The 19,595-nt window shown below is 43.7% G+C and overlaps 1 protein-coding gene across 10 annotated transcripts in view; it reads right to left on the reverse strand.

Annotated features, from left to right (window-relative positions):
• frmd4a (FERM domain containing 4A) overlaps positions 1-19,595 on the reverse strand; it is a 96,437-nt gene that overhangs the window by 24,223 nt on the left and 52,619 nt on the right. For all 10 annotated transcript variants that reach the window (XM_084018463.1, XM_084018462.1, XM_084018464.1 and 7 more), the window contains exons 2-4: positions 6,828-6,893; positions 2,098-2,192; positions 261-353 (exon numbers count right to left, since the gene is read on the reverse strand). In XM_084018463.1, coding sequence (XP_083874589.1) covers positions 261-353; positions 2,098-2,192; positions 6,828-6,893 — 254 coding nt within the window. The remainder of the gene's footprint in view (positions 1-260; positions 354-2,097; positions 2,193-6,827; positions 6,894-19,595) is intronic.

The raw sequence follows: 19,595 nt of genomic DNA on the forward strand, positions 1-19,595 counted from the left end.
AGGTTCATGATTGGCTGAGAGGCCCCGTGGCGGGAGTTAAACACCAGGGTCAAAGTCATTTCATAGGGACGTGTCATCACTAACCTTGTTAATCTGTTCCTATTACTACATGAAGGCAGCGCATACACAAACACATACACAAATGCATTCTCTCCATCTTTCTCTCTCACACATATTCAAACACAGAGACCAGTGTACACTGTATGTTTAACTTGATTCATTCATTCATTCATTGAATAATATAATAAAGAAAGACTCACCTGACACAGAAGTAGAGGACAATGGGACCAGACTTCTTTGGGAACTCATGTTCTAATACCCTGCGGTCCAACTGCAGCCAACTAAAATGGCCCCTGATGAGACAAAAACAGACACAATAACCAATTAATATTATTATTCAAGGATGTCTGAATAGCCAATAAGTATACACATAAACCTGATTTAATGACAATGAACATTTTAGCTTAAGCAACCCCATTTTTCTTTTCATTTTACCACGTGTTCTCGTCTGCCCCCCCCCTCTCTGCTCTTTTCACTGTCCCCCTCCAACAGAGAGAAAAACTGCAGAGACAGCTTGTCACCCTGGTAACCCTGCACGGTCTCGTGAGCAACTGAGGAACATCTCTCTCAAACTCTCCCTCCCTCTGCCTCTGCCTCTCAATCTCCCGCGCCCTTTCCCTTCCAAATGGCCTCTTTGACCACTGAGCGGTCAGAGCTGATCTGTTTTCTCTCCCTAGGCACATGCAACAAATCTACACATCATAACATCATAGAATTAGCCCTACGGGCCAAGACAAAGCTGGTATTGCTTTAGTGGAGTGATATTGGCTACAGTATGTGTCACAGACATGTAAATGCCATAGAGCAGAGGCCAGACTTGCTTGGCATGGGTGGGTGCATGAGATAAAACAAAACAGAGAGGAAACAAAGGCCATGGCAATGTTTGGCTGTATGTAAATCATTTGTATGTTTGCATGAATAGTTCTGGACTATGCTGTGGTGTCTTTATAGGTCACCAAACACAATAAAACAAATTTGAATGTCATTTTTGCATTTCAAGCCCAGTTCTCGTAGCAACCCTTCTGGAGTAGATGGACTCGTGATCCTTTGCCACAGCACAACATCAAAACCCTTTATAACTAGGGATTTAATCAAAAATCAGTTTAAGGTTCAGCGTAATATTCATGATAACATATTATTTGACTTGAATGAAGGCATCCCCTTTTACTTGTAAGAGAAAGTGAAGACCATAAACTGGATTTCTAGGTTTCTCAAGTTGAATGTGAAATGTTTAAATATAAGAGCCTCTAAATAAACATACACAAACAAAAGAAAAACCTATGTATGTATATAATAGCACACTTGAAATGAAGCAGGAGAAAATCAGGCCAAAACCAACAGCCTCGTTTTACTGTCAGATTTGAGCCTATACTTAAAACTCAAACAATGCACTGGAAACTGTAGTCATAGTAGTTGTGAATTTGGTGCACCATCTTACTAATGTTAACTCTATGTATTTGACAATAGCTTTTTGTCTTTTCAAAAAAGCAGTTACACACAATTATACTTTACCACTACTACTTATGTGTAACAAATAGATATTGGAAACATGCTGCAAGCTAAAATAGTTTTAAATAATAAACCCAAAGCAGAAATTTGACTTTTTTGACATAACTGAAAACCAAACCTGCAATTACAGATTATGCTTAAAACTTCCCCCTTTCACTCTCACGATGTCCTATCTCAATAAAGACAAAACGTCCTATTTATTACTTATTTAATCTATGACTATAACTGTTCTGACCATGGTGTAACAATCATTACAACCCAGCATGAAGCCTTAAAAACATTGTGTTCACATGCTGCACACTCCACTCTAGGGGCTTTTCTTGCTGTGTTTACCAGCACAACTGGTTGCACCTGAACTTTGATACTAACTTTGCCTATTGTCTATAGTTTAAAAAGTTCAATGTGTTATTACATAAAATTAGTGTGAAAACAGGAGTGTAACTGCTGATAGTTTGGATGTAGTTACAGTATTATGTTATTATAACTGACAGACTCCAACAAACAAGATAACCTGAAGATGTGACTTACGTTTCGTCTGTGTATGCAATTCCAAAGTACTCCTTCTCCTTGAGGTTGAAGTGAGAGGCCACAAGGTCCAGCAAGTCCTTAGCCATCAGTTTGGGCTGCAGGGGAACAGAAATATTAGTCTTGCTCTCCTTATGGTTTTATTTATCAGTTAAAGATTTCCCTGTGTGTGAATGTAGTGGTTCATCATTAATTGGAACAAATACATGCTTTATGTTAATGTGTTCTATTAGCTATTGATTTACAGCAATGACTAAGCATTCTGACAAACGCTGGGGAAAAGAGGAAAAGAGCAGGAGAGGAGGAGATAAATGAGAGAGAGAATGCGAGAAAGATGGATGGAGTGTGTGGATGCTGACAGTGCAGGTATCCTGCCCTTCCCCTCCCTCCCTCCCTCCCTCCCTCCCTCCCTCCCTCCCTCCTTTCCGCCTGTCTGACCCAAACCTCTACTGCAGAGTCATGGCTCTGGGCAAAACTACTGTATGGTTGCAGCTAGCATAGGTGCTTTCTAACTGGCTAATACTGTGGAATACTGTCCAAGCTATTTATGATGACAACCTCCATTCATCACAAAGCTCAGAGCATGCAGAGCATCTTAAAGCCAAGCCGAGGCCGGGGACGGCTGCCATATGCTGCCGGTTTGTGACATCCCGAGTACCAGCAAAGCACGCCCCACCCTGAGGTTAACCATGGGTGTGCCTCGTGGCGGACAGTTTCATTACACACACACACACACACACCCGCATGCACATACGCACACAAGAGCCCATACACAACTTCCAAGCAGCCCACTCACAACACACAAGAGGTACACCATATACTGTGTGCACATCCACACACACACACACACACACACACACACACACACACACACACACACACAGCTACATGTGCCATAGTGTGCACATTCTTAACAATCTCCCCGTAAGCTCCTCTACTATCTACTCACTGCACAAATACAACTTCAGTGACAGAAGCTACTGAGAGCTATTTAAAGACAAGAAGGTGATGTCATGCACACAGCAAGCACACACACACGCACACACAGAGCTCCAATGACCTAGATCTCGTATACACATGACGCCTATAGTGATCCTGCAACACAAGAAGGCTCTAGAGAGCACAGAAGCGACCCAGAGGAGCTAACATATAGGCTGATTCTTTAGTCTGTATGTCCCTTTGATCTAACTACGAAACCCAACAGCAATACCTGAGAGACTACCATACTTTATTGAGAATATCATTAATAGAACTATTTCAAATGCATATTCATGTTAGAAATTATAACTTGCACATTTTGTATTAGTTGCCATTGTTGCGAGTCGTTTTATATATCACAAGCAATGATTTAAGTTCTGACCTTAATTATGTTTCAGTCTCTGACAAAAGCTCGTTGTCCTATCCACAAAAGGCTCTGATTGGCTCTGTTTCTCCAAATGGGTGAGGAGCGATTCACCAAGCGACGCTATGTCTCTTTGAAGTGCTCAAAAACGTTTTAGATGTGGAAATGTCAGGTCTGGGAGCAGGCTATCTTTTAAGTATTAGCAGTAATACATGTTTTGGTTCAGTCTGAGACATGCAGTCGTGGTCCCTCATTACCTCGCAACAGTCAACAGCCTTGGCAAAAACATCAATTAAACGACATGCACGTCACCACAGCATAACAAACAATGAGGACAGAGAGACATGGGCACATAGTTAACTGTTAAAAAGTAGATATGGAGATAAAGGAGCAGCAGATATACTACTGAATGGAAAAGAGCAGAAGGATCCCTGTTGGTCCGTTTAAGCTGAGGTTACGCTGAGCTTCTTGCCTCAAAGTTATTATGAATACCAAGCAGAACGTGAAAGTCACATGCACTTCACTGGATAGTGTAATTGAGTTTGGTTCGCACTTCAAGTGACGAATCGCTGTTTCCGAACGCATACACACATCATGACTCTGCAGCTTATCTGTGAGATGGCAGATACCTACGGTTTAATAAAGTTGCCGAAGACACCGACAGTGATACGGTGAATGACAGGTAATATAGTAAATGACAAAGCACACTGAACACACACACACAATAAATGGGACACACACTAACAACGCAGAATATGCCTGTCCTCGAGGAAGACATTCTTAGTTGACTCGCATGCATCAGCTCAGACAGCATTACTGCTAATAGACATTCAGCCCATGCCTCCTCAGCAACACTGATAATTAACAGGATAAGAATTACAGGGAGGTGCAAGTTAGGAGGAGACATGCTAAAGCAAACCCCCGGATGAGTGACAAATACAACAGTAGCTCAACTGCTTGGCTGGCAGCAAGTCACGGCCCAATCTCTACAAACAGCAAGTCAGGCCCTTGGCGCCTATAGGATTGCACAGATTTATGGGGTGCTAACTGACTTATCTGTGCCAGTCTGTAATAATCCAAGGGTGGGTAAGGAAAAGGGATTTAGCAAGACATGTTTTAATATTTTAAATAATCCTTTGTATACAGACTTGAGATGTAGAATGCCATGGTACAGTAAAACATTGAAGTTTCTCTTTATTAATGTAGTTATTCGCATAAACATTGGCCTGGAAGAGCAACACCGTTACACAGCTTACTGTAATACCCCGCTTCAACCTACCCATGTCTGGATATAGAAGTGAGCCATATATGACTAACATATATTTTCACCCAGTGGTGTATTTGGTTCTTAGCTTCACTCTTTACAGCCTGGTCAAGTGGTGTGTTGGCCTTCTGGCACATAGTTCCCTGTCAACGAGGCGTTGCTCCATAAACAAACCACAGAGGACGCACTATCAAAGGTAAAAGGAAGGGGATGAGGAAGAGGAAAAAGCTCACGACACTTCTGGGATTAAACAGCTGGTCAACGTTACAAGTCAGTGAGAGAAATGAGATCCAACCTTTCAGAGGATAGCTGGCTAGTGCACTTGGCGCGCTACAGGGACTTAAATGAAAACTGCAACAGGACTGACTTGACAACACTGCTGTTAAATGCTGAGTGAACACATAAAATATCCCAATGCCATGTGTAATACTGGGGTACTGCCTTAATATTTGAAACACAACTGTTTACACTGCTTATGAATTATGATCATCCCTTCAAGAAAACACTGAAGACCTGACTGTCTGCTTCTTAGTTCACCAGAAAACTAAGAATAACATCCTAATTCTCTGTGGTACTTCTAATAACTTACTGGCCTCCTTTAGCCCAATGCAGAGAGGTGAGGACAGAGAAAGAAAGAAAATGTATATGAAAATGGTTTGTTCATTACATCCCCTCTTCTGGAGTTCTCTCTTACAATACCATTGCCAAACATGTCATTTCTTATGTTGTGTATATGTCTTTTTTGTGTATTTCCTTCTTCATGCCCAAGAAGAATGAGCAGAAGAGAGGATGGATGGATGAGATACAGAGCTGCTGCAGCTGTATTTGGAGATTTAGAAGGAGACAGAGATGGGGGACGTAAAGATGGAGCTGTGGAAAGAAGAAATGGAGAGCCAAGAGTGGAACGGCAAGAGAGATCGGGAGTGGAAGAGGAGCAGAAAGGAGTACCAATTTGAAGAGAGGATCAGTACTGGCAGAATAATCAAATCAGAAAGTCAGCAGACCTATCCTCGTTTCTCCCCTCCATTCCTTTCTCTTTAGTGTCATCACCCGTCTCACCATTCCTCAGCTCTCCTCTCACTTTTCTCTCTCCCTCTAAACCTCCCAGGTTTCTGTGTCAATCTTTCTATTCTCTACTTGCTCTTCTTCTCCTGTTCCAGGGCAATTACCTTCTTTTGTCTTTCTCTCATTTTCCAGTGGAATTGGGTAATGGTCAGAACCAAAGGGGGCTGAGGGAGGTTAGGAAGGGTTGAAGGAGCCTCTAATGAAAAGGCTTCAGACTTTGAAGCCAAATCATGAGAGGGGTCTTAGATGATGAAAGTGAATGTCATCAACAATCAATGAAGGAAAAGAGGAAGTAAAGGGAGGGCCACACATATTTATAAACCTGATAAAGTGTGTTTTAATGTGAAGCTTCCATAATGTAAGTTTAGTATGGGTATTGAACAGAGAGCAGACCAGAACAGATCTATAGTGGGATATAGCGATAAAAGAAATGGTAGCAGTTAAATGGTTAACAAGGGAGAGGTGGGTGTGCTGTGGGTGCTGCTGCCTTTGGCCATTACTGCACAAAGGCCTGCTGGGGGGAATGGAGACTTAAAGTGGGAGGAGGGGGGCAGCATGCTGCTTGGATTGCTGGACGTTTGGATGATAGGCTGGAGCGCTGTCAATTACACAGGACGTTTGGAGGATAAGAGGGAGCAATGCCAATTACCCAAACAGTTGATGCTTTTTTGTTAGATGATTCCGGGCATTTCTGAGGCATTATGGGAAGGCAATAGGGATGGGTGTTGAAGAATGAGCAGTGAAGCGTGAGTTTAGGGGAGGCAAGCGTTTCCTTTAGGACATTATTAGGACTGGACTCTACATTGGGATGCATAGCTTGTACTAGGAGAGTGAATCAGGGCACGGTCTGCATGCATGCTTGTGTGTTATTTGTGTGCGTGTGTGTGGAGAGATCAGGTAAGCATCGAGAAAGAGCCAAAGTCACCTACCGCTGACCAAATTTCCCTTGGTCAGCAGTAGCTGAGTCCCTCAGGACACCAGGCATCACTTCTCCCTCACTCTGCAAAGACGGAGGGAAGAAAAAGAAGGAAGAGTGAAAGGGTTGGAGAACGAGAGACTCACCTGTACAAGGAGCTCCAGCTTCCTGTCATCCAGGAGATGGACCTGACATCGCCTCCCCTCTGTCATCTGACAAAAAGAGACAAAAAGACAAAGGGATGCTTGTTAATAAATTGATTAGATTTATACCATTACAGTTCACAAGAGGGGTTTCGAATAGGTCTTCGCTGATGGCAATCATACAAAGAAATGTAATTAAATGTCCCTATAACAAAGAAGAACATGATGCATCCCCACATTAATCAGGATGCTTTATTTCAAGCTTGGCGTGTGCATGTGTGTTATATTCAGTCTTAACACAGTTAGCTGACCTTACTACACAATGGGGCAACAGAGACAACGTCTCTTCCTTACTGACATTTCTAGCATTCCTACTTGAGCAGGAAATCCATTATGAACTAGAGCGCCACAATGAGGAAAGCTGTCTGGCGACAGTGTTCACTCCAGTGTTTGTCTGCGTTGTTGATACAAGGTTTACTGAACAGAGCTGCAAAAAACTGACCATATCTGTCTGCCAAGTTCAGGCATAAACACTGAAGCAGGGGCAATGATGAAACAGTCAACTGTGGGAACTAAACACCACATACACACAAGTTAGACCCAAGATGTCACATGGGTGACAGAGCCAAGCCAATTCTCCCAACCTGCCTGAAAATATTCACATCTGGGAGATGGAGGTGGGACACACCTGGTGGAGGTGTGTGTGTGTGTATGGAGGGGTAAGAAATGTTGGGAAAAACGAGTAGAAAGAAAGATGTAGAGACAACCTCATTGTCACACATTTGGTGAGAACTCCCTCCAAAACATGCCATAAACACCAGCACAAGCGTAACCGGTTTGTAACTCTTCACCACTGGGATCACATCGACTACCTGAGGCTCTAATTTGGTGAGGGTGTGCCCACAACATGAGTATCACATACTCCAACTTTCTCACCGCTCATGCCAGCTTGCATCCAGGTGGCAGTTTGGAGGTGAGAGTTTAGCAGAGAGCTGCAGATAACAGAGATAGCGAGGGGAGAGAAGTGACAGAGTTGTGTCTTAACACTCATCCCCATGTGAACTCGGCTGAATGATTACTGGTGTGTGTGCATGTGTGGTTTCTAGCTTACTTTGAAAGGTTTGGTTAACCCTCCCACTCGCCATTGATCTCTTGTGGTTTGAGGGTTTGGATTGGGTGCACCTGTGCACACAGTGACGCACACACACACACACACACACACACACACACACACTCACGTACACGCTATTAGCTTTTGTTTTCTTCTCCTACCCTCCTCTCTTGGAGATCCATTACCTTTCCAAAAACGTTCCATGTTTATACTGTATACAGTGATTTGAATTACAGCCATGACCACTGAGTAGAAGATCAGTGGCGTAAACATGATTTATTCTAGCCATATATAGGTAACATAACAATCCTGAGAAGCCAAGTCTATCAAATGTTGGTGCAAAGTTATTAGACTGTATGGAAATATCCAATTTCTGAATACATTCTTGCTGGCTCAATTAATCTTCTTTCTCCATCATTGAGCCTGGACATGTGGCATTATCATGACCAAACATGTTACTTTAGTATCTTATCTGCAGAATACTTTAAACTGCAATGCAGACAGTGTTGAGACACACACACACATACGCACGCTCTCACTGGCGCTCTCTGCTTGAGACACCTGGGAATAGTGCAAACCATAACGTCAAGGTAACAAATCACTGCCTTGAGGCTAAAATTAGGCGGCCCAATCTGGCGGAGACAGACATCTTGGTTTTCAGTCATAAAAATCACTTTGTGGTATTGGACACATGCAGCCGAGTTTCTATCCACTAAGAAACCAAATGCAATAAAGTTTCTATGAATAGCTTCTTGTCATTGCAAAATACAAAATGTGGAATTTTGCTGCACCACGAGACAGATAGTATTTTTAACATGACAAAACCAGTGAATATATCCACAGCATCTTATTGACCTCTAATGTATGTTATAAACACATTCCTATGTAGTTGCACTGGGATAAACGGGGGACTAGCAAACACACGTGGTACTGGCAACATCCCCCTTGCAGTGTGTGATTCATGCTATATGTAACCCACCAACATTTCACACCCATTACTAGTCAGGTTTGAATTGGCTAACTTGCATCCCCCAGGCCTGACTCACTGCTAAGACATAAGATAAAGCATGAAAATGAACAATGCATAAAGCAGCCATTTTTAGACGTTTATATTTGAAGGGGGTGCGGGGGGGCTGGAGCTGACATCCAAATTACAGAGGCACACAACAAACAGGCAATTGACAGTGATGCTTCGGTCAGTGCTGCCGTCGCCAGCAACGCTATCATTAGTTAGTTACCTTGCAAACAAACGCTCCTTACGAGGCTCCCACACAAATGCGGCTTCAAGAAGGGACAAAAAAAAATAAAAAAATTAATCCCAGAAAGAAACGAGTCTCGTTACTGCCAAAAAATCGTCAAAAAACACCCCTTTTCTCGGCCGGCCTAGGGGAGGAGGCATATCAGCATCCATGTTAGTGACCATTAGTTAACGTTAGTTACAAGCGACGCAGCCCACTGTGTCTTCAATCCTCTAAACGCCACAGAGACGCCGTGTCTCATATTCTCGCCATTCGGGCTAAAGATAACTGATTAAAAGCGACCGTGGAGCGGTTTCCGAGGCTGGCTGCTCTCCCTCCTTCCGAGAGCAGGGAGCTTCTCACGGGTCTAGTCCCGGACGACCAACCCCCCTTTTCGCTACCGGCGCCGTGCACAAAACGGTGTGAACGTGCGGATAGCAAGAGACCGTACCAACGGTCAGCAAACGAAGGGGGGGGGGGGGGGGACGACGACGACCGGAAGAATGGCTAAAGGTCGAAGGTATTCCAGCCTGCCATCACTTGCCAGCTATGTTTCGGTCTCTGTCATCGGAGTTGCTTCGAAAAACACGGGAATAATGGAGGCAAGATGTGGGGGCGGGGAGAGGAGGAGATGAGGGGAAATTTTCTGCAGCAGGCAGCTCACAGCCATGAGAAACTGCAGACCTCTCTCTCTCCCTCTCGCGCCGTGTGTGTGCGTGCGTGTGCGCGTGCACGTGGTTACAAACCCAAACAGACATCCGTGTCTGCGTAGCACGCCAAAAGTCTGCCTTTAACACGCGTGTGATGCACTGCTGATACATAACAATAGACAGTAATTGCAGTCTGCCTACTTTATTAAACCAGCCGTAAAGAAAGAGGTCCCTTGATGTACCCTTATCCTCAAATGTCTTGTTACCTTGGCAGCACAGTTACATGCCATGTGTATTTTTTTTTCTATAGATTTCCATGAGTCTGAAATGGTTAAAGGGTTCGGCTACATCCCCTCCTGTCTCTCCAGCTTGTCACTTCCCGTCTCCACTTTTAAAACACACAGATCTTCTTGCACTCAGGCTTGGCTTGCTTGAATGAATTCTGGTCTTCAGTCCACTGCAGCCGTTAGACTGACTTTTTTTTTTTCTTTTCTCTTTTTGGTATGACCTAAATTGGGCACTTCTGTTCACCTTACGCAGCTGGAGCAGCAGCCGTTGTAACCGCCGAGTTCAGATCACAAAAATGTGTCCAGTTTTTTTGGTACCATAAATAATACACTAACGTGTGCTTTGAAGGCAGGGCTAAGCCTTTAGCTACTGTCAATAAAGTCTGAATGACTCAAGTGTAGGCTAGTCTGTTTTCTCTTATTGTACTACAACACGAGTATCCCACGTTATGAAAACAGTGTGAGGCCACATGTAGCACATATGCACACACGTGTAGTACACCTTTCGCTAAGCTGTCAGCATGAGGGGTCCATTTGTTGTCTATACTAGCTTAGCTTTTCAGATAGTCTGTGCTCATAAATACAGTTTGTTTTGGCACCATATTTGAAATACAACATGCGATTCCAAATCATAAATTTGCAGGACTCGTCAGAAATACGGAGATGCGATTAAAATTGAATGCGCTTGGCTCAAACTGTTTTGTTGCCTGGCCCCAAAAATTCAGCTTAGTTTGCCGAATGTAGAAGAAGGTCACATGAGAAACGAGGAGGTGTATCCTTTTCCCTCCCTGCAGGATTTTCTGTTTCTGGATATTTTTGGCCTGTTCCAGACACCGGAAACTGGCCTGTCCAACTTAAACATCTCCAGATGACTCTTTCTTTGGCTTTAATACACACACCCGTCCGCTTTCTCCGCTCAAATACATATCTCCGTTTATTGGTAACTTCCTCAGTTTGCTATAACAAGAGCTCTGTTGTTTGACCAATGCAAGGGAGGGAGAGAAAAGGAGGAACAATGCAGGCAGTGGGGGAATGGGGTAAAACTGACAAAGACAGAAGAGGAGAGGAGGGGGGGGATACAGTATAGGAACATCCTGAACACTTAAACTACATGAGTTTATGAATGATTGTTCCTGTTTGGACTGGATGTGAGGAGCTGCAGGGAAGCTGAATGAGAGGGAGACAGATTCACAGAGACGAGAAGGAAGGAAGGAAGAAAGGAAGCGAGACAGGAAGGAACAACAACAAACTGCGATTTAGTGAGCACTCAATCCAATGCTCATGCCCCTTAGCTTCCCTGAAGATGGTCACCTTTCCATGACCTGCAGAGAGTGTTTCCGAGAAGCACAAGGTGAGAAACACTTGTAGGTGTGACATATCTGGGCCCAGCCTCGTTATGGAGCCAGTGGGCTTCTATTCCTGGCTGAGGTGTGGTTGTAATGAGGTGCTGAGCTGGTGTATTTCTATGGAGTAGGGCTCCAAAGGGGAAAGATCTGGATGGGTGAGGCAGGTTTTAACAGGCGGTGGGTATTAGAGTCAGGTTTTAGGGTCGAGCAGGGGGACAGGGTTGATGGTCTGCGTTGGAAAAGGTAACCTATATTGGTGGAATGTGATATAAACAGTGCTGAGCGGTTAATTGAAGCAAGATGGAGAATCTCTCTTTAACCCTGACTGTGGGACGCTGCGGTAGGCAGTTAAGACTGACACACACACTCCACGCTCCCTGGCTCTGTCTGCTTTTGTCTGCATCTCGCCCATATTTACGGAGACTAAACAAACACACACTCTTAAACATGTCACTTTGAGAGCGAGCTTGGTCTGACACAAGCAGTCCTGCGGTGATTTATGACGCGAAGATCATTGCAGCTGAATGGGCTTTATGACTCCATGTCAGTTTTAATGTAACAGTGTCTGCATGTGGCGCAGATTAGATTACGACACAAGATTCGGCAAAACACGCCGCGCTCTACGGTTCTAGTCGAATGGGTTATCGAAAACCTGATGGAAAAATAATAGCAGGGGCGAATCCATCTTCCCCATCCAGTTGCTTCATGCAGCGGCAAAGTGAGACGGAGCAGGGAGGGTCATGGAAAGGCAGCCAGGAATGTCTAGAGAAACGACTGACTGGGAGAGATCTGTTTTGTTTGTTCAAGTGTGTATGTGTGTGTATGAGTGTGTGTCCGTGAGCTCCACCCTCCCTGCCCGCGAGTGACTTTGGGACTGAAATGTGGTTCTAGTTAGGGCGTTTTTAAAATCAGAAACACACTGGCACTTCAAACAAACTGGAGATATTTCTGTAGCCAACTCTGCTTTGTTCCCTTTTTTTTTTACTACAAAGCACCATTGCTTTCTCCCCAAATCTTTCTCCTTTTTTCAGGGGAGGTTTCCCCATATTTTTTTTACACAGAATCACAACTTTCTCAAAAACTGACAGATTGACATGCTTATGGATTTCAAATAGTCGTTTTAACAGGGAGCATCGCTTTGAGGTGTTTCAGTAGGAATGATAAAGACATCAGAAGTCATGTTTTATAGTAGATTCTGTGTGATCCAAACCCCAGTTGTGCTGAATCTACACAAATCCATCTCTGCCTTCAGTTCAGCTTTGCTGTCATCTATCCAGAGGAGCCTTGATCCCCAGTGTGTGTGTGCGGGCATGTACAAAAGACTTCTTACATGTGAATTACACATCTATAGTCTGCTACCTAAACATCAGTGGGAATGTATGCAACAGAAACTGACACGGGATGTCCTCAAAATAAAATTAAAAATGTGAGCCACTTGCTCTTTAGATAGAATGACTGTTTGAGAAAGAAAAATAAAAGGGGCAAAGATAACACAGAAAGGCAGTTATAATATTTTGTATTGCTACATTCAATTTGAATATGTCTTGTAGTCATAACACAACAATCTAAGTTGAAAAATGCTTCATGGTCTGAAAATTCTTATTTTCGTTCTTGTCTGAATGGTCACATTGCCTGTTCCCAAAATAATGCATTTTTGGAATACCCAGCATAGCTATGTCATTAATGTAACAGTGAGTAATGGAGTATTATCTTGTGCTGTAATTTAATCTCATCCTCAGCTGACAACTAGTAACCTATCCATTAAATAGACCCTCCTATGCTGCTCAGCCACTAGTTTTATGTTAACATTCTTCTTTACTCATTTGTTTTCTTCCACTTCCTCTTCCAATACATACTGTACCGTTTGTTTCTGTTTCACTGATGCCAAAACTATGCGGCAGAAAAACAAACTGGGTCAAATAGACAAACATGTGCATTAACATTTATAGAGAAGTTATATTTAATACAGAAAGCCTCTAAAACAGAACCACAGCAAATGTCTCCCTTGATGACATCCAAGCAAATAACAGCCTTTCATGGGCAAAGTGCGATGATGCTGCGCCACAGTCAGTTCGAGAGCAAGTCACCACTGGCCACTTTTTCCATGCAACCAAGAATTTGAATGGTTTTGCACACTCATGTTTACTTTTTTTTTTATGGGGATGAGCTGTATTCAAAATAGTCAAAAGGGATTATTGCACTGTGCATATTTCCCAAAGGAGGGACATGCTGCCTTTCTTCCACGGTTTATGATTCCCTCCCTTTCAGTCTCTGCTTTTTCCTGGTCGGCTTTGTCCTTTGTAAGCACAATGGTTGTGTGTGCCTCTGACAAAACGTGGCCATACATCTACTCCTGTGTTTTGGATGAAATGGATATGAGGTGATTCAATAAGTAGCCTCTGAGGAAGGACAGAGGACAAAGCGATAGAAGCCAGAGGGGGAGCCAGAGCGCCAACAGCCAAACAAGAAGTGCAGAGAGGTTCAGCACAAATAGGTAGGAGTGATGTCATGTCTTCGGGACTTTTATCTCAATGGAACACAGCCTTGGTGATCATGGGGGTCGATCTTCTAGGATCGAGCTTGTCCGTGTGTGTCTGTGTCCGTGTGTGAGCCGTTCACAGGGGAAGGATCTTTTACCCGGCCGCCTCCTCTCTTCATCTATAATTGACATAGTGAGAAATCACCGTAGACCTGAATCACCCTGTGTTCACTGATACTCCTGGCAATGCATGCAGGAGGACAAAGTGACGTAGCACGGGGTGTTTGGTTCTGAACCGCTGACAGTATCCTCTATAGAAGTGGATACAGTTTGTGTGTGTCCATGCTCTCTTTTAGTGCCTGTGAACCAATTGAACCTTGTTGATTGATGAATCTTCATCCTTGACCTCCCTTAGCTGACCTATCTTTGCTACTTCTTCTGTTTCTCTTTCAGTTTGCCAAAAACAGATACACACACACATACACTCCCAGCGCTTGTGGCCTAAACTCAAGGGCACTGTGTGGCCTCTATCCCCTATCCTGTGAATGGAATACTAAACACTCTAATTATTTAGCAGACTGAATATTAAACAGTCCTATCTGCGAAATGCAATGTGTGTGTGTGTCACAGTACTATTGTATTCCGCTAGCCTCTTAAACATGCACCCCGAGACCAGAACAGCAGGGGAGGGAGGAGAAAGGGGGTTAAATGCACCCAAATCCTCTCTGTTCTTCGTTAATTTTGCCGTGTGTGTGTGTGCTTGGGTTTATGTGTGTGTGTGTGTGTGTGTGTGTGTGTGTGTGTGTATGTGTGTGTGGGTGGGTGTGTGCGGGTGTCCTTCAGGGGCTCCAAAGACCCTCCAGGCTAATTAGGGAGACAACCACAGAACAACATCATTCAGGCACCGGCTTTGCAGGAGCTTGGTAAGCTTCCATCCACATAATAACTCTTAGGTTTTAAAAGCAGTTACTTCTTTAGCTGAGAGGCATGGACACAACCTGCGCTGTCAAGCGCACGCACACACACACACACACACACGCACACACACACACACACACACACACATCACACACACACACACACACGCACACACACTCACACGATCACGTTTGACCAGCTTCACTCCCCCCTGCTCTCGAACCTACAGTGCTAACAAAAGTTGTCATGACAACTTTCTGGGGGATCTAGCCGTCTCTCCCATGCATAGTCCACCAGAAATGTAGGGCACTAAGAGGAGGAAGCACTGTAAGACAATGCTAAGACACTGTAACAAGCAAAGTTATCACCCAAGGGTGTAAATCTTAAGTCAAAAGGCATGCAATGAATTTTTCCCTCAGAGATCTAATCCAGTTGACAACAGTATCATAATCCCTGGGTGGCAAAGACAAGGGAATACTTTGCTATATATATATAAAGTCAACATACACTAATTTAACAAAGACACACACACACACACAGACACACACATACAGACAGGGATTCACAGAGACTGAAAGGTTAGAGCAGACAGGTAGGACAGAAAGTGGGAATAAACTGGAGGCAGGCAGACCAAAGGAAACAGAAGCAAAGCGAGATAAGAGCAGACGGCGTGAACAGGCTGCAGCCACAGACCTTTCTCTCATCTTCCCCCAGGACCTAGTCTGAGGTATTCTAATGACAGATAGAGGAGTGAAAAAGAGCTTTATGCCCCTCCACAGGCTCCGTCCTGCAGCCTGCCTCCACTGTGGTCTGCAGTCGGGATTTATCCCAAACATTGCTTTGGCTCAATGTGACTGTGCTCCATTACTACACACTTGATTCCTCTGAGCCAGGGTAATGAAAAATGACCCCGCTCATCTGCAGGGAGAGCCCTTTGGCAAGTATGTGTGTGTGTGTGTGTGTGTGTGTGTGCGTGTGTGCATGTGTGTGTGTGTGCAATTCCTCTTGTCCAAAGGGAATCCCGTCATTGTAAAGGTATTGAATGACTTCCATTTTGCCTCGGTTGGAGCCAGAACCTGGAGGTAGGAGGTGGAAAGCTTTTACTCAGTAAATAAAAACACCCGATCAATCATGGCACGGTTACAGACGAGAACTTTTGAAGCTTTAGAGGTTGAATTTGTTGAATGATTGTTCTGTGTGTACCTCGACATTCCAACAAACACACACAAATGCAGACAACGTAGAGTCACAGGGCCTATGTGAGCGTGCGCACATTACTTCTTCCTTTGAGATCTCAAAATGATGTCTGTCGTGACGTATTATAGTGGCTGACCATGCCCCCCCAAAGAACCTAAGCCTTATCCTGTCTGAACATGCATCCATCATACTTCCCACTCCCAACATTAATGTGACTGATAGTGTAAATGGTCTTTATAGGAGAACATAGTGTGGTCAGATTATTACTGGTGAGGAGGCTCTAGTCTTAAAATGTTATGCTTTTATTCAAGGAAATTATGATATTTCCTCACTCATATCTGAACACACACACACACACACAAAACTTTAAGCCTCTGTTCGGTAAACACATGGCCACTCTGCAAGAGGATATAATATCTATACAAACAGAGGATCTGGGAGTTCCTGAGAGGGATTTCCTCAGATATTCACCAGATTCCCCTAGTAATCCTTCAGGATTACAATTCTATACTCAGGCCCTAACCTATGAACTTAAAACATTATAAGCCCCTATATCCCCATCACTAATGCCACAGTTAAACCTATCACTTCACTCAATACAAGGGGACCACCTCCAAAAACCCTATATCGTGTCCGCTCTGGCCACTCACTTGTGACTCTGGCCACGACTCAGACACACTTAGAGGATTTAGAGGGATACCAGCCAGATGTATCAAGTTGGTCACTCAACCATGGCCCAATAAATACACCGGGAAGGCATTGCAATCTTGTGTTTTATCCTGTTTAGCATCTGAATAGTATCCAACATGGCAACCGATACCTGCAAGAGTTTATATCAGGCAAAAAATGTATGTGAAATTAAAAACACTGTCACTAAGGCTTATATCATGAATATCCCTTGTAGCATTGCTATGCCAAAGTAGGTGATATCCTGTTTTATTCAATAACCCTGCCCTAAATCAGAGAATCAGAGGAGTCCTTTGGGATGACTGTGTGGTACGCGTGTGAGGAAGTGAGCATGTAAGCATGCAAACGCCTGTAATTAATCAAGCGAATGGCTGTCCTATAAAGTAGTGCGCCATATTCGCACATTGCCAGGGAAATTAGATTCCAGCTTGGCTAAGAAGCTTATGGTGCACAGTAACTAAATAACATGGCACATGAGGGAGGAGGGGTGTCGTGCTTTATATAACATATGTAACAAGCTCGGAAATCACCAAGAGACGCCTAAAACATTTATATTAACGCAAAATGAATGATAGAGATTCAACACTGCAATGTGAACATGCGCATAATCACATTACAGGACGTGTGATGTTGGTCACATGTCACACTACGACTACTTTTTTGCTTTCATATCAATACAATGAATACATTTTTTTTTACTAGAGCACAACACTGTTTACAGATCTAGCCTCTTAATTTAGTTCTCAAAATGCATCAAATTGGTGCATTTTACTTATTTTTTTTTTTAATGTAGGGTGGAAATTCTTGTCATTTTTACATATCACAATATATATTGCAGAAAAAAGATATCACAATGTCAATTTTGCTCCAGTATCGTCCAGCACTAATTTATTATTCATGGAGTGGTGAGAAAGAATTTTCTCCAAGGGAACCTTTTCTTTAAATTCCGACGTCAACAAGCCTGGCCCCCTCTTCCCTTTTCTCTGTCACACACAAATTAACACTCACACACTGGGTATTTGATAAACATGGGAATGGAGCGCTGGAAATGTTTTCCAGACCCACTATGCAAATAAGCCCTGATCCCCAGGGAGACACTGTAAACGGCTTCAACCACCAACAGAATCTACAGATGGTTATTTGTGTGTTTGAGTGTGTGCGTCTATTCTGGGATATCAAACACAAACTTGCCTCCGGCTAGTTGCAAACAAATGAGAAAATTACAGGAAAAAAAAAACAAACAAACAAAGAGCTGGAAAAATTTGATACACTGTCTGTTCTGGCCCTCTACCCCTCCCATGACCAAACGTCTCTCTCGGCTCTGGGAAAATATTTTCTCACATACAGATCCTGACTTTGGCAAGGAGTACAAAGATGGCTGCCAGACAGGGATAGTGATCAAATTCTTCAGTAGGAAGTCACAAGTTCAACTTCAACCTCCATCCAATAATTACTTGGCTGGAAAACAGGGAAAAAGGGGGAATAAGGCTGGGAATTAGCGAGGACACACATACTTCCCCTTCTGGATATTTGCCTGCCTGTTATGAGACTAGTTATTGACATCTGCTCCAGTGGAATACGAGAACAAATGGATGATATATTGAACATGAGAGCAGAGACTTAACAACCTGAACTGAGTACAATCACATCCTGATTCAGGGGAGCTGCTGGCAATCACAGTGGACCGCTCTTCCAAGACTACTTGCTTGAAAACACCATGGTTTGACTCAGAGCCCACAGTTTATCAGACCAAAAACCAAAGCAACGGAACAGATTCAAGTGATCCAGCTCCTAGACAGAAGGGGGATTGTGTATCTTGGTTATTTTAGACCTGCGCTGCTGCATCTCTGCTTCGTATCACGATGGGCTGGATATCATCAGTGGGAAAGGAATATGATCAGTGACAGAGCTATTCTCACAGGAAACAGGACCAGATGAGCTCAGTGGGAGTAAACTGGCCTGGGCCTCATTCCTAAATATGATGAAGTAGAGCCTACAAGCTAACAGACCAGTCTAATAATTGTGTCTGATAGATGTGACATAATGCACGATTTGAAATATGTCTAAAAGTGTTCAGTTGAATTGAGTTGCTAGGAAACAGCTTGGCTCTTTATTCAACACAGAGGAGAACCAGCTTACCGTCAGCTACTGTTATTAGCAAGCGCGATAACAGGAAATAAACGTGGTCTATCTAGGGCACAAGGATGTTGAACACACTGAGGATGAGTTTTGCTTAACTACATGCCACTTCACATTCTTCGCAACAAAATGATGGCTTCTAGTAAGTCTTGTGAGTTGCAGGACTGTAAATGATTGCAGGTAAATAAGGAATTCTTGCAACTCTGGGGAAGTCCAACCACCTGTGTTTGCTATAGTCTTACCCCGCTTCTTCTCCACGCAGGATATCCTGCCTTTGGGATGGGGTCGGTGGTAAGAAGGGGGGCTGGTAGGGGAAGCAAGTGAGCAGATGAAATCAATGCGAATGGAAACCAACCAAACGGTGCATAATGTGAGATTGGGAGCATTGGGAGCAGCTCTCAACATGGCGGCGCCTTAGCTGGCGGCTCATAGCTCACAGTGCTATTGGCGCTTACAGTACAAACTATGACAGATTGTTGACAGAACTAACGGTGCTAACACATAGGTCTTTGCTATTTTAATAGCCTGGATATCATATATTGCTTCTTTAAGAAATGACACCGTGCAACAATTACCCAGAAACACCATCTAACACAGCACGGCAGAGCACTGCCCTCACATGTCTGACAGTACTAACCCTGTTTAAAGGGTCATACCACCCGTGGAAAATGTGTGACTGGAGGCTGTTGAGTCAATATTACTGTTGATGTCGAAAAAGT

The sequence above is a fragment of the Eutrigla gurnardus genome (genome assembly GCF_963514095.1).
Source record: "Eutrigla gurnardus genome assembly, chromosome: 9".
In the NCBI taxonomy this organism is placed as follows: Eukaryota; Metazoa; Chordata; class Actinopteri; order Perciformes; family Triglidae; genus Eutrigla; species Eutrigla gurnardus.